Source organism: Gallus gallus, chromosome Z, assembly GCF_016699485.2.
Source record: "Gallus gallus isolate bGalGal1 chromosome Z, bGalGal1.mat.broiler.GRCg7b, whole genome shotgun sequence".
Classification (NCBI taxonomy): domain Eukaryota; kingdom Metazoa; phylum Chordata; class Aves; order Galliformes; family Phasianidae; genus Gallus; species Gallus gallus.
Window position 1 is genome coordinate 61,747,414 of NC_052572.1, and position 23,920 is coordinate 61,771,333.

The 23,920-nt window shown below is 39.0% G+C and overlaps 1 protein-coding gene across 2 annotated transcripts in view; it reads right to left on the reverse strand.

Annotated features, from left to right (window-relative positions):
* The window catches only part of RASA1 (RAS p21 protein activator 1), a 61,526-nt gene extending 38,199 nt beyond the window's left edge, over nucleotides 1-23,327 (reverse strand). The window contains exons 1-5 of one of the 2 annotated variants that reach the window (XM_424907.7): nucleotides 22,692-23,327; nucleotides 7,844-7,993; nucleotides 4,063-4,198; nucleotides 3,213-3,283; nucleotides 426-543 (exon numbers count right to left, since the gene is read on the reverse strand). In XM_424907.7, coding sequence (XP_424907.5) covers nucleotides 426-543; nucleotides 3,213-3,283; nucleotides 4,063-4,198; nucleotides 7,844-7,993; nucleotides 22,692-23,071 — 855 coding nt within the window. In that variant the 5' untranslated portion in view covers nucleotides 23,072-23,327. Of the gene's footprint in view, nucleotides 1-425; nucleotides 544-3,212; nucleotides 3,284-4,062; nucleotides 4,199-7,843; nucleotides 7,994-22,542 lie in introns of both variants that reach the window. The other variant, XM_046905700.1, reaches the window with a different exon arrangement.
* Between the last annotated feature and the right edge of the window lie 593 nt (nucleotides 23,328-23,920).

Genomic DNA, 23,920 nt, shown 5'->3' on the forward strand with positions numbered 1-23,920 from the left:
TATTTAATTCACTGGCACGCCTTCTGTGTATTATCCTTGAAAATTACCCACCTACTACAATGCAAAATCACATTCTGTTCAGATTGTGAATAGCAAACAAAACTCAAATGCAACTAAATAACCAGCAGCTGTCTGTTTATCAAGACAGCTAAGTTTAAGAAACTGCTTAGTAAATCTGCAGTACCATTCATTTATATTTCTTTGGACAATATGTGAATAAGAGCTTTTTTAATACTGAAGTAGGCTTACAGGCCTGTAACTATTTTAAAACAGTTAGATTCAATTACTAGGCTTAGAAAAGCACATAAGTAGAAATGAAGCAGTGTCACTGGTTTAGATGCATTCCAGCATTTTACCAATTTGTATTTACCATATAGATGTGTGTATATATAATTTTTAAGGGACTTGAATATAAAACTACTCACCACTTCCTCTACCAGATCTTCCACAATAAGACCTTGTTCATCTGTCCGAAGGTTTGTAACCCACATCCAGCCATCTTCTAATTCATTATGGACAATAAACATGTCTCCTTTAAGGAAACTGAAGAGTTACAGTATGAATAAAGTTAAAAACAGACTCATAATAAAAACTTTAATGAAGACAAAGAATTGAGCATTATTTCAGCAAAACACTTGAGATAAACTGCATGTGAAAATATATCAATTGATATCCTAAGCATGCACACATGTATTTTTCTCACAGTTATCACATATGAATATTTATACTTTGATCTACATTCAAAATCCAACACATACTTCAATTCTGTCAGTTTGGAAGTGTGTTAAGCATGCACAGAACGAAAATAACACTACAACAGTATTAGAAGATAGTAACATCTTTCTTTTATCAAATAAAGAACATGAAAAACAATCAAATATGTAATTAATAGTCTATATGAAAATTACATTCTTCACTCCTTAATATTGTTTAACAAACCTAATCTCATATCATAAATAATTGATATGTCACAGGCTTTTATGTTCTCATATACAAAAACAAGTGCTACAGAGTACAGAATAGTTACTAGAACATCCATGCAATTAGCTACAAGAAAAGTATAAATAAATAGCATTGAGATGCCTAAGGAAGCTTCATTACTGGAAAGTTAGGCTAAGTTGAGCGTTATCACAAACTCAGGTCATATGAGAACATTTTACAGCAGCACAACAGGACTTCTTAGTTAAGTCAGATGATGAATCAGGAGTACAGGAAGTATCAGTGAGACACTGAACCTCATTCATTAACTATAAATCCAGCCCAAAATTACACAGCAAATTTCAAAGTAAATGTATCTCATTTGAGATAAGCTAACAGAAAAGTCTTTGAACAGTACAAAGCAAACAAACAAATAAAAAAAGCCTAATGAAGCAGGGAATTAATTGATTACAATGGACCCAAATTTTAAGAATGAGTCATTCCAGTACATTGATTGCATCATCTCTATTGCAAAAAACTACTCAGTAAATTAATGCACAGAGGACAGGCTGAAATTAACCCTGCAATACTTAGAACTCTGATACCATGGTTAGTATTTACAAAATTTTAAGTTATGATTCAGTCAAATAGCATCTTCAAGATGTTAACTTGATCTAGAATAAACCGAGAAATTTGCTTACAGCTATACCAGGAACAGAACTATTTTAACCAAGCCTATCTCAAAAGCCTAGCACAGAACTCTGCATTTCATTTGTATCTTACAAGAGGGAGAAAATGCATGATTTTCTAAGATTTGAACTATGATAGCAAAGTAACGAAATGCTTTTCTCCTGTAGGTCTGTACATGCAATAAGGTACTTCTTGGACTCAACTGATACTTTTATTTTTACAGGCAGTAGGAAGTCTTACTTACAATATGCAATCACAATTCCTACCAACTTCTCCTCCTCTTAGGAGATAACCATCTCAATGATGAAAATTCTCATAATATTCTTTAAAAAGGTCAGACTGAACTGCACTGCAAGCTTTAGGATACATTTTGATCCTAATGATTTGTATCAAGGAAATAAAGGCTATACTTTTTTCTGTATTTTTAGAAATTAGAGTAGTTCAATTTGAAGGGATCTGCAAAGATTGTCAAGCCCAACTTTACCTTAGGTCAATATTCCCAAAACCAAGCCAATTCTCAACTTAATTAGAACATTAAGTCAACTTGTGAAACCATGATTAGATTAGAAAACTCTTTCAAACCATCTAACTTTTCCAATTATATATATATATATCTTAAATTATACATATATTATATAATTTATAAATTACATAAATGTATCTCCAAAATCTCAAGAAAAAAAAAGTATCAATTCCAAGTAACTAGCATATGCTCTTCACTTGGATATGGGACTGCTGGCTTTGTTTCCTTCCTATGCAGCACATAACAAAAATGCAAGAGAATCACAGAGTACAGACAACCCCTAACAAATAACAAAGATGTCACTGCTAGAAATGAAATGAGTAACAGCGCAACAAATAAGTAAAATGTTAAGATTACCAGAAATCATACATTTAAACATCATTCATTCAACACAGAATTTTTGAAGGGGGGAGGGAAATTAGATGGGAAACAAGAATAATTCCTCCACCATGCTAAAGACAGACAATCAGTTAGACCTTTGCAACTAACAGTCACTAAGTTTCTACAAAATGTATGCTGTAACATTAAAGAACAAGGTTTTTTGTTTGTTTTTAACACTGCTGCCTTTTCTTATTTCAAAAAAAAGCACTAAATATCCTATTCTTAAATTTGTGAGTAGTCAATATTCACATTCTGTTTCCAGCAGTCAGGACTGATTTGGCCTCAAACACTTATCTGTTACTAGCTACTTCTGCAGGCAGTTCAGGGGAAAAAAAAGCCCAGCACATTTAGCTCAAACACTCACGCGAGATACTTTTGAACAGAACTCTTTCACACACAAATCTACTCTCTATAAAAATGTAACTCCTTGCAAATCTTACTTCAGAAATGTCACATCACTAATTTTAGTTCACTGGTCTAATTCCTTACAATTAATGCAAGCAAATACACAGAGGAAAAAAAAAAGGTTATTGCTATATCCAACAACAAAAAAAGACATCATTCTTTAATCTAACCATGTATTGAATCCAATGTGTCTTGAAAAAAAAAAACCTTGTTCATCTTGCACATGAATGTGTGTCTTAAATCTTTAGTATTTATAAATACTCTGAGAGATTCACAACTTCTTATTAAAACATACCTTATTTCATCTGTTTCTGGCACTTTGGTGTAAGGCAGAATTGCTCTAACTCTCCTCCTGTCCTCCACAGGCTACAGTTTAAAATAAGAGCAAAGATAAAACTTTCTCAGTATTTCTTTCCCCAACACTTCAGTGTCTTAAGAAAAGGACTTGTCACAGTCACTTATATCCCTCCTGTCAATGTTAAATTTTCAAAGCTCAGAACCACTATAAAAAACACAATTAATACAGGTGGCTTCTAAAGCTCTCATTTCATTTGTCTTTGAAGCATGACAGGTAACATTGGCATCTTCAAAATACATTACTGATAAGATAATTTCTAGGTAAAGTGTAGCTCTAGACTTTCTTCAACTTACTGAAACTTACAGAAGTTTAACTCTAAGAAACATCTGTGTTTAGGGACATCGTTTGCATGATTTTAATAACTTCTATAAGAATGAGCACTTGAAAGAAGCCTCACCTTCAGAATCCTTTGTTATCTACAACATGATTATTTAGAAATCTCTGTCAGATACACAAGATATCACAAACCAAGAAGTTACCTACATTACTATACTAGCCAAGAACTGCACTGTTTCTTCTTAGCTGTTTACTGACAACGTCATTGCTACTTTCAGAGATAGCAGCAATATGTAATAACGAGTTTTCTCGCTGCAAATTTTCAGTAAAGACACCTTTTTAATCATTATTTTGCATCAGTAGGAATGCACTTATATATTCCTTATGCTTACCATATGGTCAAGTATACGTGGAATTAGGGGAAGCTTTTCACAGAAAACTATGAATACTGACTAATGACATTTAAATCAATGGCTCTTAAAAATAGTACTATAAAAATGTTACTACTTACCTCTGGAGGCGCTACTGGAAATAATAACTTTTCCCCCTTCAATAAACAAGACACATGACTGTAATAACCAATTAGGTCTGAGAGTGAAGCAAAGCGACGTCCACCAATGTAGTAGTCTCCACACATGGCGATAATTCTGTTAATTAAAAGAGAGAACCTTGACATAGGAAACCTCTTGACTACAAATGGGTTTTTCTACTTTTTTTAAGAAAAGGTTTTAAAGCAGAGTGAATACATTTAGTAAAATATATTATTATTATAGTAAAATATAGCATTACAAGATCTCTACAAATAAGTATGCAAAACATAATTAATGGGTATTTTGTCAAAAATTACTCATAAATATCAGAGAAAACACGAATACTTCAAGACTGCAAAGGAAGCATAAAAATACAACTTACTGAAACTAAATGAAGTTTAACAGAAAATAAACGTATTTAACAGTGTCCTGGAAAACTGACATAGTGCTTTAGTATACACAACAACATTATTACGTGCATCATGCAGGATACACAAAAATATCAAATTATTTTAACAACAAATTAATCCACTTGATTACAGAATGCTGAAAACTGAAATACCTTCAAAAAGTAGTCATTTTCTTGAAGTTACTTAGTACCCATGCTAAAAATTAAGGAATTACTTTGAAATCGAGAATAAGTAGATACCTTAATTTTTCAAAGATTTGCTATTTGACAGGGAAGAGCAAAGAAAACCTCTGCAGTTGTTAAATACAACAAAATTCTTACACAACTTTGCTTATCTTTAAAGGTTCTGTTTTTGTTAAGCTACAGACTCATGAAAACAGTGTCATATCAAATGGAAATCATCATCTGTATTCTCTCTGCTATTCAATATAAATTCTAAAGGGAGTCAGAAATAACTGATCTAGGTAAAAGGGTTAACAGCATTAAAAGCATTCCTGTTATGGTCAAGATTCATTTGTGAAACTAAGGAAGGACTTAATTTGAAACAAACAGCAGTTTTGACCAGGCTATCAGAAGAAAAAAAATTACAGGTATGTAAATCAATGGCATCAGTAGACTTTAATTTTTCCAGAAGTGCAGAGACCAGACAGCCGTCCAGAGAATAGCCCACTCATCCTTAAAATGTTACCTGGAAAGTAACTTGAAGGTGGGAGAAGACAGTGGCACAGAGACCAAGCAGCTCGTTTAGTTACACATGAAAATAAACACTCATCTATATAAATATCATTATTTCTGGTAGAGCTATAAAACATCATTGTCTGGTTTTTGCTTTGTTTAAATTAAATCTGCAGCTGTGGTTTATAATGAATTGTATCATAAGTAGAAAAAAATATTCCTACTTTTCCCCTGAATCCTGATTGCAGAGTATCAGTTATTTTTAAAATCTTATGTACACCTCTACAAATCAAAGAGTAAAAATACATACTACTATTGATCATTTGATAAAAATATGAGTAATAAAGTCAAGGAATTGAGAAACAAATTATTACCAAACTGAGCATAGTTTGCTTGTTAAGAAAAATAAAATCTAAGAGCTCACACTAATTCTCTTTACAGCTTCCAGAATGGAAACAAATTACCATTAGGATACTTCATAGTAAATTACAGTAGAAGTGTTCTACTTACTTTTTATTCTCTTTTCTAGCTTTGGGAGCAATTCAAAAACAAAAACAAACTCAACTGCCAAGAAACTTATCCCTCATCCAAAATGAGTACACTGCTTATCTGCAACTGCTTTCAGACGTTTTTATTTGCATTTTCTTCAACAAGTCACTATTTTCACATACTACAAATCTTTCTACTCAGTTCTTTGAACTAAATGACTTCTTCCACACAACAACATAAAGCATAAATAAAGATGAATCTTCAGAAATTAAATCAGTTTTTAAGCATATTTGACTCTACTTTCAGTGCTATAGGAATATAAACAATGATTTAGGCTAGATCCTTTGACATATTTTCTGCCAGATTCCTTGTTAAATTACTAAACAGATTAGGCTCTAATTAAAATACTGTGCTTCAGATTACTAATTCAAGCATAAATTAAATCTGTCTTCAGAACACAGAGCCAAACACTATAGGAAGCCTTCTATATTCTCACAAAATCCAACAGGAAAGACTGAAACATAAGTATTTCCTCCCATAATATGTGGTATTGCTCAGTAGCTCAACAACACTTCTGTGAAAAAATGATTTCAACAGATTGATATGCTATCCATTAATCGTATAGTGCAAAAGCATTTTCACTTGATGCTAACATTTTACTTTCACTGTGGGAATCAACACTTTTAGGAAAAGAATAGAGGAAGATTGTTTAGCAATGAAGGTTTACCCATTCCTAGTAGGCTGCAATTGGCAAACGTCAAGCTCTGATGGAAAGAGCACTTCTGCTCTGTGGGGCGCAGGAGATTCATCCCCATATTTGCTTGAAAGTACTTAAAGACAGTCATTTTGAGTACAGTACTTGTCTTAAGTTTGACAATATTTCTGAGTGCAGTACTTGTCTTTCTCATAACAAAGGAAAACACACATTCAGCAAATAAATGAAATTTTAAATAAATCCAATGTCTGAAGCACAGTATAAAACAAATTAATTTGCTTCAGATAGTCATCTTTTCGTGTGTCTTAGTGATCTTGAAATGAAAGATTATTTAAGTTCTTAATGGAACTTTCTTTATGGAATTGGAAACCATTAAAGACCATTTTCAACCTGCAATGCCAATATTCAAGTGGATGAGGTTGGCTTCAATAATAAGTTAATAAAAATAGTGCAGGACTCTAGAACAATAATAGAAAACACTATTAGTACAGTATAATTTTCTCCTATTGTTAGGCTAGAGCCTGCTCCTAAATCATTATCTGTATAGCTGAGAAGCCAAAATTGTTAGCTCAGATGACAAGATGCAAATGTGACATACTGTAAGTGTGGTACACTGTCTGCATTTAAGAGAGTTATGAGCTCATGTCAGTGTTAGATCGGGACCTATGAACTACATTTCATCACACAGCAGATGCATTCAAAAACTCCCTACATTTGTAAGTCACGCACACAGTGGCTTTTATGAACCATCATGGATATGGCTTTTATAACCATCTTGGATAACTCCCTCTTTCATGAGGGAAAGAATTTAGTTTGCACTTGGTCTACATTTTTCTTATTTGCTGTCCTGTTTGGTGAAAATGAACACTACACTGGAACACTTGATTTGTTAACTAACATTCAAGCTTTTCTAAGCATACAACTCATTTACACTGAAGAACAAATGAACATACTAACAGACACAGCTTGCTAATGCTGAAATAATCCTAGTTAGAGTTTGGATAGAGGGCTATTTGTTTTTGGAACAATTAATTCTAACAGAGGCTGAAAACTGTTTCTAGCAAACCCTTATTAAATACATAATCTCTTCACTTCTTATTATTTTATTCCTACAATTTAAGGAGACAATCAGATTTGTTAGTACTTTAACGCTTAAGCATGCCCTGTGAGCTAAAATGACAACTGAAGACCAAATCCAAAACCATCTTAATGGTTGACTAACAAAATCTGCATGTTACTTTAAGTTTATTCACAACAGGTGAAGACAAGTGTCTCTCTTTTCATGCTGGGTTTCCTGCAAAAGGATTTTATGTAGCATACTTCAGAACAACTAAGCACAAGTTAAAAAGTATACCATAAAATAAAAAGTAAAAAATATTCTATTATAATACAGTGCTTGTCTGCCAGCATAAGGCAAGCATAAGACAAAAATAAACAGATTACAGTAATTTAAAAGAAAACATTTTGTTCTCACCTAAAGTGATTGACATTTGTTTTACTAAGGAATGAAAGCACAAATGAACCTGGTCTCCGATCACTTTCTCGAATAAGGTAGCTTCCAGGTTTTCCTGCCTGCCGAAGACGTTCTTCTGCAATTGTTCTGTCAAGCTTTCCATGATACCACCTGAAAAAAAGCATAACAATACATGTCCTTAGAACTTAAAGTTTTTGTTTATTCTTATAGACTTGTGAAGCTAAAGAAAGCTCTCAGAACTGATGTAACTGCAATCTCATTTCAAGATATATATATATATATTGATTACATACTTACGTGTGCGACCTCTTAATTCACTCATCTCCCGTAAGTGCTTCTAAGACAGCACAGATTTTAGATAACCCGTTTTGCCAAATAACTCACATTCTGAATGAACTCAAGAGGCAGAGGCTCTATATATCATCTTTTTCCTCCTCCCTGATTTGCTTGTTTTAAAAAAAAAAAATCAGAGATGACATCTGACTTGAAGACTCTTCATTTTAATATAAAAATGAAGCCTAGTCTTCATTTCAGACTGGAGTTGCAAAGTGCCTATTCTCATACCACATGCACCAATAACCCAGCAGCAAAGCCTGCATTAAATAGGAGCAACAGTAGTCGCCAGACCACTGTCCATTCCCGGAATCATCTTTCCTAAATCACAATTCTTGCCCTATCAATTATGAGCAAGTACAGATGCATGGCAAATTCAGACTATAAAATACGACAAAAGAGCACTTCAGTCTGTAAGGTAAAGATAAGACAGTTAACAGTGAAGAAATCACAAGCTGTACTTGAGCTCTTTGACTTACATAGCTCCCACCAGGACTCTCCACGCTAAATGATCCAGTATTGGGTTTAAGCATACATACACAAGTGAAAAAAAAAAAAAGAAGAAATGGAGAGAGCAATTAAAATAAAAAAAGTGGTGTTCTCAACTCCTTATCAAGGAAACATATCTAGGTCCTTTAGAAGGTTGCAGTGTGCTCTAGAGCTACACAATACAGTAATTTACTAGGTCTGCATCCATCAACTAACAATGCTCAGATTCAGTCTTTGATTTCTACATTCAAGGAAACACCAGTTTTCATATTGCCAGTGTTACACAGTAATTAAATCATCTAGTACTTCAGACCAGCCATTTAAGGATTCTGCCAGACATACATGAGCAGGTAAGAGTTAAGAAAAACAAATTTTGGAACAGATATGAAAAATACCTTTAAACAACAACAACAAAAAAATCCAAACAGCTGGGTTGCTGATAAAAATCCAGCCAGAAACATTTATTTTACAAAATGGAATCAAAAGCTGTTTTCCTTGAGGGCAGCTTTTATCAGAATGAAGATCAGATGGACTCTGCAGATAAGCATCACATACTGCAGAAGCAGCAGCACCCGTGCAGATACTCTTTGCCCTGGCAAGGCTATATTTTCGCTGGTATAGTCTCCATTGCTTCTCTTCCTCATCCTGAGGAAAACAAGCTAAACCAGAAAAAACGCTGCATTGTCTGCACGCCCGCACAGCAGCTGAGGCTCCAGCAGGCCAACCAGGCTGTAGAGCTGGTGCCTTGCTCACCACATTCCAGAACTGTGCAGCCTCGCTGGCAGGAACCGCCAGCTTACAAACAGCCTGCACACAGGTGGATGACACTGCTCCGCCTGAGAGCCCTCTGTGGAACTGAACTAAATCAGGACGGTCCGTTTCAAACTACCTCGGACAAAATATTCTGCTTATCAGTGGGCACAGTGTGACTTAAACCCAGTTAATTACAAGCATGCCACAACCTGGCTTCGCTCCTCTAGACAGACTGGCTTTCTGGAAGGAATGAACTCCAAGAAACTTTCCTGATCAAGAAATTGTTTGAAACCAACATTTCATGAAGTCTATTTTAAACTAACAATGAGCTCACTCAGCTTTTATTTGTTCCTACTTATCACCCACTTAAGAAAAATAAGCTTCTTTGAGAGATGCATTATCTTTGATGCCAAACTTAAAGGCACATTTTCAAAATCCGGATGGTGCTAATAATCTGGAGTGCTAATAAGAACACAATAATCTGGAGTGCTTATAAGAAGAACACAAACAACTAACAACAAATGCACTAGATAAAAAAAACGCATGATTACTCACACATTAAGTGCTCAACTTTTTGCAATGGACTGAGATTTCTCACAGTAATGGTCACTACCAACCTGGATGCTAATACATTAAGACCAGAAGCTCAGAACAAAGAGGACACCCTCACAGCTGTTGCTCTGCATTTAACTACAACTGAAGGTAAAGTACAAGTGCCACTAGAGCAGTCTATACACAGCAGTGATAACAGAAAACAGCTCAAGTGATATCCTCAGGAAGCCTCCGGAGATAGCACACATCTTCAGAAAACAGGATACAGACTGAAGTACAAGCTTCTACAATACCATTACAGTAAGCAAAATGCTTGTTGGGAAGCAACCGCATTTTTCCAGAGACTGAAGTTTCATCACTAAAGAAACACTTTATTCAAGCAAGATAGCATGGAAGAGCACTGATTATGTTTTTAAAAGCACATGTTTTACTTCACTCAGCTATCACTTGATCTTAATGAAGAGGTACTCTGCAACTTTTCATCACTGTCTTCACTTAGTTTAATAGTAAACATGAGTAAAGAATATTTAACAATATTGTCATACTTGATCTGATTTAAGGATATCAAATGCTCAGTTATCTTTTTTTTATGTATATCTAGTGGTATTATCTTTAAAAAAAACACTTGTTAAGCCATAGGTTGGTTTTGTTGTGGTTTTTGTTTGTTTTTATTTTTTTTTTCCTTTGAAATATATCCACAGTTCAATTTTTCTTTCAACACTAACTGGTGTGCTGAGTACAAATTCATACTAGTGAAAAATATCATAATTTATGGTATTATAAAGGAACACCCACCCAACTCACAGTGTTATCTGAAAAAAAGTACAACAAATGACTGAAACTGTGGAACCAGTCCTACTCACCACAGTTTCATCAGAGAATAAAGAGTATAGACAACCTGAAGGACAGGCCAGATCCTCTGACTTTCATCCTCAATCAAGTATCTCCAGGAAGCTTGAGTTCAGTCTTTCCAAAATGCACCAGTGAAACCTACCTTTGCCTCTTAGGAGGCTCTGCAGATCTGGCAGCTCTATCTGCCATAACTTCAGCAATTTGCAGCCTAGCTTAATGTACATGTAACTAGGACATCTTAAATGTTTCTTCTAATATCAAACACAGCCTCTTCACAGGAGTAAAACTGAGTCCTACCTACAGCGCACTACAAGACTCATTAAAGGAATTAAGGTTTGGATAGGAGAGTATCAAGAGCAAAAAACTGCAGCTGTTCCTGAACAGAAAGTTGCCCCCCTGGCTGAGACTCTTACTGCTTGTGCACACAGAACAGTAACTCACTACTATTTAGATGTATGCTTTTTATCATTGCCAAAGGTGAGACCGCTATCATTGCTAGTTAGTTACTTCTGTTTTCTTGTCTGATCTTACCTAGGAACACTTTTATTTTCAACGTTAGCTGACTAGATATTCAAATATTAATAATATGGGTTTTTGGTGTTTTAAGTTAACATTATTAAACAACACTGAAATCAAAAAGCAGTCATCTGATATTACTTTAGATGTTGTAAGGTATGAAAAAAACATAAGCAGTCTTATCACAGAAGGTTATGGAGTGATTCAACTACAGAACATCTTACCAGCTTTGGATCATAATTTCAATTGTTGTTTCCATGTCCAGCTGTTTAGGCACTGCTGTAACAAACTCATTACTCACACCATGACCTTTATTTTAATTCTAAGAGAGTATCAATTACAGACTTCCACGTTTCACAAACTAGTCTGATGCTGTGCAAGAAAATGCTTCCATTTGTTAGTTAAATCACAAGCAGCATATTCAAAACTTCAACCCTGTGTACCATAATCTCAGTTACCACAAACAGACAAGGAAAACATTGCACCATCACAAGCAGCTTCTATGAAGACACAAGCACCACGCAGCTACCCAAGAGTATGTTGCTGGCAGTGCAGCCACAGCAGAGGAGCCAGCACTGCTACCTCTGGCCTGCAGAAGAGGAGCCCAGTGGTTCTCCACATAGCACAGAGAAAGCAGGGCAGCAGACACCCAGCCATACCTGTCTCATCAAACTCAGCCAATGTTTCTTTCTGGGAGCAGAAATGTGATCACATCATATCCCTAAAGAAGCTCGTGGTACACTAACAGGACTTCTGGCTGCACAGACATGCTACAAAGTCCATCCAAAAGACAGGCTGCAAAGCAGATGGTGGAGTTGCCATCTGGAAGGAGGCAGCTGCTGCTGTGTGTGAAAGCATGTCACATTGTTCAAACAAGTACTTTTATTTGCATATTTCCTTTTTAAATGCAAGAAAAGCAAATGCGAATTTGTTGTTCCATCAAGCATCTTGCTGTTACAGCATGCTGCAGTGTTAACTTGGAAACAATGTAGACCAGGAAGAGGGGAAAGCAGGAAAAAGCACCAAAGGAGTGCAAAAGTAATTCTCGCAATGTAGCAGACATGAGGATACAGATACTAGCTGGAGATCTCCTTATTTCTACTTAAAAACGTATTATAGTGCAGAGGAAAATCCATCATCAAATGCTGTATCCACTTCACTCAAAGCTCATCTTAGCCACACACCTTGCTGCTACAACAAAATCCAAAAGCAATGAAGAATTTCTAAGAGATGTGGTCAGAGCTCCCTTCTTAACAATGCACAGTCAATGGTTTAGTACTTTTTTTTTTACACATTACAGACTCTTGTTATCACCTCCAGAGACCACATGAGCTGTGCTCTCTTCGTAAAGAGACAGAAAGCAAAGGTATGATTACCCTAGACAAAAATCCTTCAAAAAAAGCTTCAAATTGCACAGCAATCTTGAGTAGTTTCACGGACACAGAAGAAATCAAAACCAACAAGATATCCCATGCTCTTGTTTCTTACCATTCTGCTAACACCAGCCATTCCCTCTGAAACTTTCAATTCTCAGTAATAAACAATGGCAGACTGAACACTCAAACCCACTGTTTAAGTCTCCTTTCAGATTTGCCAGTTCCTCAGTTTGAAGTACATTCTTAGAGCTACCATTTTCATCCCAATGCTGCCTCTTAACACCTTATCCTCCATCTGTCAGATTCATAAAGCTGCATGCTATGTAAAGCTGCACTACTTCCTTTATGCATATTATTTGCAAAGATTAAGCAGTTCCACTTGGATCTTTATAAATTCACTGCCTTATTCTGTCTTGCTAAGTCTATCACTCCATAGTCAGCAGTTTTTGACAGGGTCTTTGCAGTTGTCAGCACTGCAAAAAAACTTCCTGCCTGAGAAAGTTCTACAAATATGGATCATTTACTGCACTGGTTACACCTGCAGAAAACTGGAAGGAGCAGAAACTAACCTGAAGCCACGCAAGTGTTCTTTGTGCAGTATGGATGAAATTGGAATGTTCAGTACTATTGTAGGTTAAGCAAGGGTTTTTAATCCCTTTCATATACTCATGAGTCTTTGTACACAGAGGTAGAATGCAAGTAAACCTGATGAAGAATAAATCTGCTTATATCCTTTTACTGTTCCAAACTTCTTTAGAAACACTTAGTAGAAACCAGACCCATGCTGCACTTGAAGACTAGGAACCAAGCAACAGACATCAGTCCCACAGTAGGACAGTTGGAAATACTCCTGTACAAGCAGTATTTCCAACCCTACCTAGTACTTATTTAATAAAAAGAACACTGACTGCTATTTCCTTCTTGCAAAAGCAACTTATAAACAAATGATACACAGCTAAATACACTGAAAAACAGCTTGCATTTTCTTAGTAAAACGTCTGTTCAGATGTGAATTCAGGAACTCAATACAGTTTTTAGCAAGAAGTTTCTCATTTTTAGTAAAAGTTGCTCATTTTCACACACTTCCCACTTGTGCCTTTGCTCAAAGAAAGGCCTTTTTCTATTTAAACTAACAGTAATGCTACTACAGAAACAACGTCAATAGTGTTACGCAAATAAAAAATTATTATTTGACAACAACTGATTAATTTCTAGGGTAATAATAATCTTTTCTGCTGATAACTCCATGAAATGCATCATTAGCTCCGTAATTTTCCTACTCCCTCCATGCACCTTCCCTCTCCTGCATCTGATCTTGGACGCTCTCCTTGTCTTCTTTATGTTCTGCCAGCTATGCCAACTTTGCTCAGCCATCACTAACTGAAACAGAAATCCTCTGCCTCCTAGTGCCGAACCTTGGCTTTCACCTCCCAGTCAGCAGTACAACTCTGGGTTAGAGCCCAAAGGAACCAAGCAGAACTTATCATTCTGTGCTTCATTCTCATCTTGCATGCTAGAATATTTCCCTGCTTCTTGCTCACGGAGAACTGTTGCTCTGACGAGAAAACCCTGACAGCTCTAGACTTTCAAGCTAGGAATAATGCATAAAGTAGAAGATGCCCAATGCCTCCCACACACGAGAAATAACAATGAAATATACTCAATAGCATACAATTCATGCAACCGCTGGCTCTAAGAGTATGACATCAATAAAACTGTGTAGAGCAAAGACAAAACAGAACCTGCTTCTAAAATTGAATTACAGAACAGTTACTGCAGATGCTTCATTATGTTTTGGAAGAATTAAGGTATTTCCCATGTATATCTTTGAAACAGTAAAAATAACAACAAAAAACCTTCACAGATTCTTAAAATGCACAAAAATCTCTCAAAGAAGAGGTCCAGGGAAAAGGTACTGAGAACTAGCTGCAGTTTGAACAAGTTAATGTTTGTAACTCACAATGTTTAAGATTGACAAATTATCCAAATGTAAATCCTGTAAGGCCTACATTGTTATTCATTAACAGATGCAGATGTAGAAAATGAACTGATTTACTTTTGTTCATAAATTTCATACACAAAAGGCTGATGCAGTTCATACATAAAATAAGCACACAAAACCCAGTAAGCCACAGACAGAATATCCCTTTGTGTGTGTACTACGTGTGGGTCAGCATTTATATATATGCTTAATTTTACAGGAAACAGGTGGACTTAAAACAATAATAGACCAAATAGTTTAGGAAAAGAAAAAAAACCTTAAATAAATCCTCACAAAATTATGTGATTCTTGAGCTGATTATCAAAGACTGACTAAACCCCTATGGCTTCTTGAAACTACTTCAGGAAAGAAAGCAGTGTACCCTACAAGGGGAAGTTCAGAGAAGGAACCCCTGTGCAAGTATCTTGAAGTAGATATGGATGAGAGAAATCATATAAACACCCCTGCTGAGGCAATAGCAGTAACCCTTAACAGAAAATCATAGCACTGCAAATACTCCCACATAGTTGCAAAGTCACTTTCTTCAAATACATGCAACTAAAATATCTCTGTATTAGCATATATATTCCAATCCAAGGAAAGTTTATACTTTCATATATATACAAACAAATAAAAACAGCTATCGCTTGAGGATGGCCAAGTACTACTGTTTCAATTCAACAAAAAATGAAAACCCTAAAAAAACCCAAACAAATTGAAACTTGAAAGGGGGGGAGGGGGAGGAGCTTAATTACTAATGGTGGTTTCACCATAGAGGGCAGCTCAGCACCACCATGCTGCTCTTTACTCCATAGCTGGAGAAAACGAAATGAAAAAGATGCTCATGGGTTGAGACATGAACAGGGAGATCACTCACCTAATTAACATCACATGCAAAACAGCCTCAACATAGGAAGATTAATGCAATTAATTGCCTACTGCTAACAGACTGGGGCAGTGAGAACTAAGAGCAAGCTTAACAGACCTTCCTCCTACCCAACCACTCCTACCTTCTCTCAGTGGGCAGCAGATGGGAACAGGCAATGGGGACTGCGGTCAGCCTTCAGTGCTTCACCTCTGCCTGTCCTCCATGGTCACTCTGCCCTCCTCCTCCTCCCCCTCTAAAATGTGCCTGAAGCTTTCATGTTCATTTACCAACAGTGGTTTCCATACAGCTTTTAAAGTACACCTATTAAAGTAATAAAAAGATAACTTAAAAGGAAAAGTTATATATGACAAGCAAACTGATTAAATAATTAAGCAGCACTATTAACTATCCTAGAATCTATTTAAAAAGCAAACTCCTGAGCTTTTACAGTAGAAATTAGATTTCTCTACATAAAAAATAATGAAATATTCTATTTATTTTCCTAATGATTTCCTGTACCATAAAGCCTTTGCTTTGCTAATGTCACTGAGGTGATTCCGGAGTACTTCAAGCAAGGAGGTCTCATAACAGTCACCTTCAACTATATAATCAGCACATTTACATAGAATCATAGAATCATTTAGACCATCATTACGAAATGACTACTGGGGATTGCCTGCCTGCCCTTCCACCCAGTTCTTCAAGAAGATCAGATACAGCAGGCTGCTCAGAGCTACAGTCAAGTTACATGCACCTTCAAGGAGTTAATAATCTCTAAGGCAGCCTGTTGCAGCATTCTGACTAACAGCAAAGTTAAACAAACAAACAAAACAAACTTGTTTTCTGTATTCAAGTGTAATCTCAAGTTTTTAATTTTTTTTTTTTTCCTACATCCTTTCTTGTCACTAGGTAGCAAGCAGGAGAGCTCACTGTCTTATTTTAGATCCCTCCCATCACATACAAGATGAGTAAGATCCCCTTTAGCCTCTTCTCCATGCAAAACAGTCCAAACCACTACCTTGGTGGTCCTGTGCTGGACTTGATTACAAGAATTTTCAAGGATAGAGACTTCATGATCTCTAAGGACAGCCTGCTAAGCATCCTATTCTGACTACCACCAAAGTTAAACAAATAAATGTTGGAGTTTTTTTCTGTATTCAAGCGTAATTTTGAGGATTTCTTATCTTTGCTCCCTCCCATCACGTGAAAGATGGATAAGATCCTCTTGAGTCTCATCTTCAGGCAAAACACTTCAAGCCATTACCTTGGTGGTCCTGCACTGGACTTGTTCCTATAAGCCCGTGCCTCCCTTTTACAGGTAGCCCAGCACAGCACTGTATGTGCCTCAGTGACACTGAGCAGAGGGGAAGACTACCTCCCCAGCTCTGTAGACAGCAGTCCTTGTATTGTTACCTAAGACAGCATTCATAACCCTTTTTTTGCCACCCTTTTTTGCTTGCTGCCTGTCAGGACCACTTGGTTCTGATGCAGCTACGAAGAGGTGCTTTCCACCCAGTCACCCCCCTGCATGTACTGGTGCTAGTCCTCGTAAAGGACAGTTTTGCATTTCCTCTGCTGAACTTCAAGAGGTCCCACACCGCTTCAGCTCACACACCAGCTGCATCAACTTTATGGTTTTGTCGCTGTTTGTGAACTTTCTGAGGGTGCACTCTGTCCCATCACTGTGGTCAATAACCACAACATTAACAGTACGGGCTCTGGGGTAAAACCTGGGGAACACCCGCCTCCAACTTAATCTCATGTCACTGACCACCAAGCCCCTTTGGCCCAACTTCTAAGTTGGCTTTTCAACCCACTGCACTTCCACTTACCTTACCTGTATGGTGTTAACTTATTTGCTTTATGCTATGGAAGACAGTGATAAAAGCTGTACTAAAGATGAGGTCAACAATATTCACTAATCCTCCTGTATGCACCAAGCCAAGAACCTCACTGTAGAAGGCTATCTGTTTGGTTAAGTCCAATATTCCTCACAGAAATCCATGCTGACCACTATCCATCACCTTCAACACAAAACACAACATAAAGACAGAATCAAGTGAAAACAAACTTCCATTCTAGATGGAAAGAGCAGATGTTTTATGTAAAAGGTAGAGAATAGTAAATGCTGTCTGCACACGTATAAAACAGGAGAGGGAACCTGACAAGCATTTGAATGACACTAACATTTCACTGGTGCTGACCGTAATTTGGAGAAAGGCAGAAGAAAACAGAATTACTCCACTGGGATACTTCTGTGCAGCAAAGGGACCATGTCAAAACATGATGCCTCCTACACTGCTCACTAGTGAGATAAATTCCAAGATTTCTTGGTTTAGTTTTATTAAAGGAGAAAGAAAGATATGAGATAAAGTGAAAAACTAATACAGAAGTATGGAGACAATAGATGGGATCCACATTTGAAGGGACCCAAATCCATGCTGGTTAATTTGTGCTTCTCCCCACTGCCCCTCTACAAAACATTAAAACAAGAAAAGAAAAGGTGAAGGAACATGGCACAGTACTGTGTTTCTCCATAGGACAGGCCAGCAGACAGTCAGTCGGTCCCACACTAATATTCTAGAAATTGATATATGACAAAATACAAACGAAATGAAGTATAAAGAGAACATTCAATCTGCAGATGAAGTGACACCATCTGCTATTATCTAGAAATACTGAAAATTCCTCATCAAACCAGCATCAAATGCTGTTCTACCTTTGTTTCTCCTCATCTAAAGCTTCCTTTTATATACGTACCTATCACATCAGTTTACTTACTGCTTTGCTTCCTTCATATGGTTATGTGTAATTTTGCTTTGCTGCTCTTAACCAAACACTGAAGACAGCATTCCTTAAACCACATATTTAACCATAACTAAAACTAAACTTCTTCAAGCCTATTTTGCAAGCGGCCAATTCAGTACACTAATCAGCCGCTTCGGATTATTAATTTCTTTATCAACTCTCGCTCCCCATAGAAGGTAAAAACCTCATGTTTTCGAAAGAGGGAAATTTAGCTGCTAACTACATTAACATTAAACAGAAATGGAACCTCATACACTAAAATCAAGTTACATCCCATCTCATTTTTAATGTTTTTACAGAATCTAAATAAATATGCCAACATTATTTCTCCTTAGTTTTCACAGGAGCAAATTTATTCACTGGCATGGAAAATAATCACTTTCATCAACCAGTACTCTGGAAATAATAATAAAATAATAATAATAATAAAAAAACCCACGTTCTTTTCATATTAGTTACCCAAATAAACATATGTTGCACAACTCTGGACTTGCCACCTTCGACAGACTTACCTGAAGAATCTGGAATTCACTCTACATTTGGACATAAAAATATTATTTCCTGCTACTCTAGCCTGTACACTGTTTCCCTATCCATCTCTCTATTTTCAGCTTTATCTCACTAAAATATTGCCTGAACAAAGTAACTAAAAATATATCCACTTTGGGTAAGCTTTTTTAACCAGATAGTATTTTGACAGTCTGTTTCATTTTGTAACGTTGTTAGCTTTCAATTTCAACTGATTTCTGTTTAAAACTGCTAATCACTGTTTAAAAAACACCATATGAAACTGCGAATTTTGATGAAATACCCAGTAACTGCTTCTGCTGCCTTAACAGAACAAAGACATCCCAAATAATCCTGCCAATTAAGACTTTTAGTCAAACACCCAAACACCTCGCCTGTTTCACATATCGCTGGTTTATTACTATATTAGGTAGCATTCGCTAATTTTGAAGGCCAATCCCTTACAACATTTCAGACCTCCATCAACCTGCCAGCTGCGCTTGGCAGATGAGGAAAAAAGCAGAGAGAAGCCAAGAACGAAACAACACGGAATTGCCCATTTTACTCCTTAGCATCCTGTGCTTCCCACCCAGTATTAAACTACAACATAAATACGCCTTCGCTACACTCCGGAGTAATGGAAAACTACATATGCACACTGAAAAGACAAGTCCTGAGTCAATTCCACTCAGTATCAAAGAAGATGAATATCAACACTACCTGGAAACTTTGAGTTTTTGGTTACAGAGAACTTGTTACATGCTGACAGTGTCCTCCTCATGCTAGAAAATCCAGGAAAACACATTAAGAAAAGACATGTTCCCCTTTTCCTTAGGCACGTGGAAAAGGAAAGAAGACAGACATTAAGTGTATTTATTAGGTGCTTGCTATCAAAGATGAGCATAACCTGACTACTCCAAGTGAACTGTATTTACAGCATCCCGATGGGAAGTACAGAATTTGCATTTGTTTTACTTCCCATCTTTTCAGGTTAGCTACTGTGAAAATCTGCATGTCAAGTACATGATGTTTAAAAACTTACTCATACAAAGAAAGTGTGTCATCCATAACACCTCTATGGTCTCAAACTTGTAAACTGAGAATTCACTGAGATATACTATTTTTTTAATATATTTGCAAAGCACATCAGCACACAAAAATGTTATAAAGTTGTGCTCAAGTTTTTACAAAAAGCTTTGTTTCATTTCATGCATAGAAGTTTAACTTCAGACTGGAGTACAAACTAAGAAATACCAGCAGGAGCTTTTACCAGATTTTTTTTGTATAGAGTCAGTAACCAACAGTTTAGTAAATCCTGAAATGTGATGCATGCCAAGGGAAGGCAAAGAGGCCCAGTGAATTTTACTGTTGTGAATTAAAAACTTGTCTCATTCTTGTACAAGATATAATGTCACATAAAGCAAAGCCAAGAGTGAAAAGTGCTTTCAGTGTTCTGAGGTGCATACATTATTTGTAAGCAAATAAGACAAAGAAACAAAACAAAGTCACAGAACTATCCATCAAGCCGATCGTGTATGCCTCCCATAAAAACTGAATGAATTAGGAGGAAGTGGGAAAGGGTGGAGCTGGCAGTCACATTTAAACAAATGGAACAGCAGTTTTGTAGTCATATCCAACTGGACAAATTTAATCTTAACTATAAATTCAGTTATGGTTCCTTAAGACTTAGAGCGGACCTTTCCCTGTATAAGATTATAGATAACATTGATCTTTGTTTTGGTAATAAAACAGGAGTTCAATTCCAGAGAGGCAGATGGTACATCTAGAAAGAAAGGGCCCTTCCAAAATAAAACAGCAGGACTGAGAGGATGCGATTTACTATCAGCATATGGCCAATATGAATGACTTAAATAAGAACGGTGAAAACTGACACCGTAGATGAGATGAATGAGAGAGAAGCATGGTTCTGTTCAATCAATTTTTTATTGAAAAGTCACACACCAAGGGCTGTGCGACAAAGAAAAAGCTGTTAAGAACATGGGGGTAGGAGGTATGTGTAAGTTTTCCAAAATAATTTGTTGGATTTTTTTTTTAAATGAAGGATTCTCCGAGAAGAAAGCTCAACTCAGAGTTATGACCTGCTTCTGCAAAGACTTCTGTCTCCCTTTTGTCTGAATAAGGTACTGTTAACCAGAGCAAATTAGGACTTGTGCAGCCTTCCCCTCAGCACACACTTGTCAAAACACTTAAAGACAGACATCACTCCAGCACTGCAGTCAGAGGACAATGCTCTGACAGCAAATTCCACTCCCATCTGCAGATGTCCAAAGGTATTTAGGACCAAACAGGTGGTCATTTATAATCCATCGCCCCATTTCCTAAATATACTTCCAAAAAAGACTGCTCTCTCTAACATAACTGGATCTAATGGAAAAAGTAGCCCGATCTTCCAGAGAGAAAACCGGAAGCAGAGAATTGTCTATTCCAGTGATGTGACAAGACAATTCTGAAGAAGCAGAATTCATGTGCCTCTATTACCCTCCTGAATCTTTGTCAGAACTGCCTGATCATATTTCCAGCTCATTAGTGACGCCAGTCAAAGACTGTTCAAACACTGTCTCTGCAAAACAAGGTCTTAAGTTAACAAACTTCCACAGAAAGCCAAGAAATCAGGAGATTACTAGGAAGACTGCCAAAGTGAAATAGATGAACTTAAAAGGGATACATGATATTACATTTCATGTCCTCCTGATGACTTCAGCGGCTCCTGAAATCATGGAAATACATGTATAGTGCAGAAGTCTCTGACAGTGGCATTAGGAAAGAATGCAACGAAGAATCCAAATTCAGATGGGCTTTCAGGTTGTCCTGATGCATGCTTTGAAAATATCTGCCGACCCTCACGGTTTCACAGAATCACAGACTCATTAAAGTTGGAAAAGCCCACTACGATCATCTAGACCAACTGTTTCAGTACCTTGAAGTCTTACGTTACCTACTACCCTTGTGAGACATCAGGAACAATACATTTCTAGACACTATTTGGTACAATCAGTGGAGTTTTTGAAGCAACTTCATCTTTGAAATAACCAGGCACACTCTCAGAGGACTGTTCTCTGTACTAACACGGGGCTTGCAGTGCTTTACACAAACCTGCAGACTTCCTACACTTCAATCCAAAGGTTGTGCATGGAGTACTCATTAATTACACAAACTCCACACAGCATTATCTGATCCAATACTTTTACACAGTATAAATTGAGAACTGCTCTGCTCGGAGTGCAAAATTCTGTTACCGGCAGCGCAGGACTTCCATTCACCTTAAAAGAGAGAGAGCAGAACGAAATCCAACAGGAGGTTTGTGGGATTTTCTTTTTCACCTGTGCCTCCTGTCTACATATAGACAAACTAGAAACAGCTTTGTTCTATACTGGCTGAGCACAAAGTCAGGCACTTTTCTATAAGAACAGCCCGCCCACTATTTTAAAGTTGACGAAGAATTCTACTCATTCTAATCCCGCGTTCCAGAGCGAGCAAACCTCATCCTCCCTACTCCACGAAGGCAAACACGTGCGTGCAACCTTCGCGACATTCCTGTATGAAACAAGAAAAGTTTAAGTTATAAACAACGGAATGCAAAAGGATGACACGAGGAAAGCAGGGCTTAGCACCACCGCGACTTCTCCGCCTGTTACAAAGTTACCGACGCAGTCCCGAGGCGGTCCGGGAGGCGCCCCCAGGCCTCCCCCCCGCCGCACGGACACGCGGCGCTGCGCGGAGCCGGGCTCTTCCTGCGCTCCGGGAGCGGAACCGGGGGGGCCGCGCGGTGCGGCGGAGGGGCGCGGTACTTACTGGTTGGTGGGGGGCGCGTTCAGCGGGATGGCCACCTCCTCCTCCTCGTACTCCGGCCCGTCCAGCGAGTCGCCCTCGTCCACGGCCGCGAGCCCACCGGCCGGGGGCAGGGGCGGCGGCGGCGGCAGCGGGGGAAAGGCGGCGGTGCCCGGCTCGCTGGGCGGTGGCGGGGCTCCGGCCGAGCCGAGCGCCAGCAGCCCCAGCGCCGAGCACACAGCCGGGCCGGCGCCCGGGCTGTCCCCACCAGAGCCGGAGCAGGGCGTGAAGGGGCCCTGCGGCCCCGGCGCTTTGCCGCGGCAGTGCCCCGGCTCGGCGGCGGCCGCGGTCCCGGCCGAGGAAACCGAACCGCCGTCCTCAGCCCCGGCCTCGGCCGCCATCATGTTGAGCCTCGCCCCCCCCTCCCCTCCGCCGCTCGCCCGCCCGCCGCCGCCGCCGCCGCACGCCGGGGAGGTGGCGACAAAGGGGCCCCGGCCCGCCCCGCCCCGGCGGGGAGCGGAGCCGGGACGAGGGCTAAACTCTCCCGGCGGAGACGGGCTGCGAACAATACCCGGCTGGGCGGGGGCTGCGCGCTCACGGCGGCTCCGCAGGGCCCCGGCGCGGCTACCTCGGCCCCGCCGGCCGCCAGGGGAGCGGCTCAGCCGCCCCGCGCGCTCTCCCCGCCCCCGTGTGCCGCGAGTTGGGGGGGGAGGGGGAGGGGAGTGGGAAGAGGAGGGAGGTAGTGGGACGGGTCGCGCATGCGCTCCTTCCCCCTGCCTCATCCCTACGGGCGCGTGCGCGGAGCGGGGTGTGTAAAGAACGGGGAGAATCGGCAGCGCGTGGGTGGGGAAAATGCGGTTTAGGAGCGGCCGTACGGCCCGCCCCGCGCTGATGTGGTGGGATGGGGCGGCGGTTCGCGCTCCCGGCGGCCGACCTTCCTTTTGAAGGAGAAAAAGTATGAAAAAGGATAGGAAATAAAAGCGAGCAGAAGCGGCAGGTGGCGCGGAGGCACGCTGGGCGGTGGGGGCGGGAGGGGGCCGAGGGACGGTGTGCTCGGAGCGTTCTGGGCTCGTGCTTTGTGTTTCACCGTTAGCAGGGCTGTCACAGCCCCGCGCCTGGCTCTGCTGGGTGTGTTTCAGGCTGAGCGGGTAGGAAAGCACCTCACGATCTACAGGCGTCGTGTTACAGACCTTACCGGGCAAAACGCCGTGGAGATACTTCTTTCATTCTTGTTATCTTCTTTTCTCTCCCTA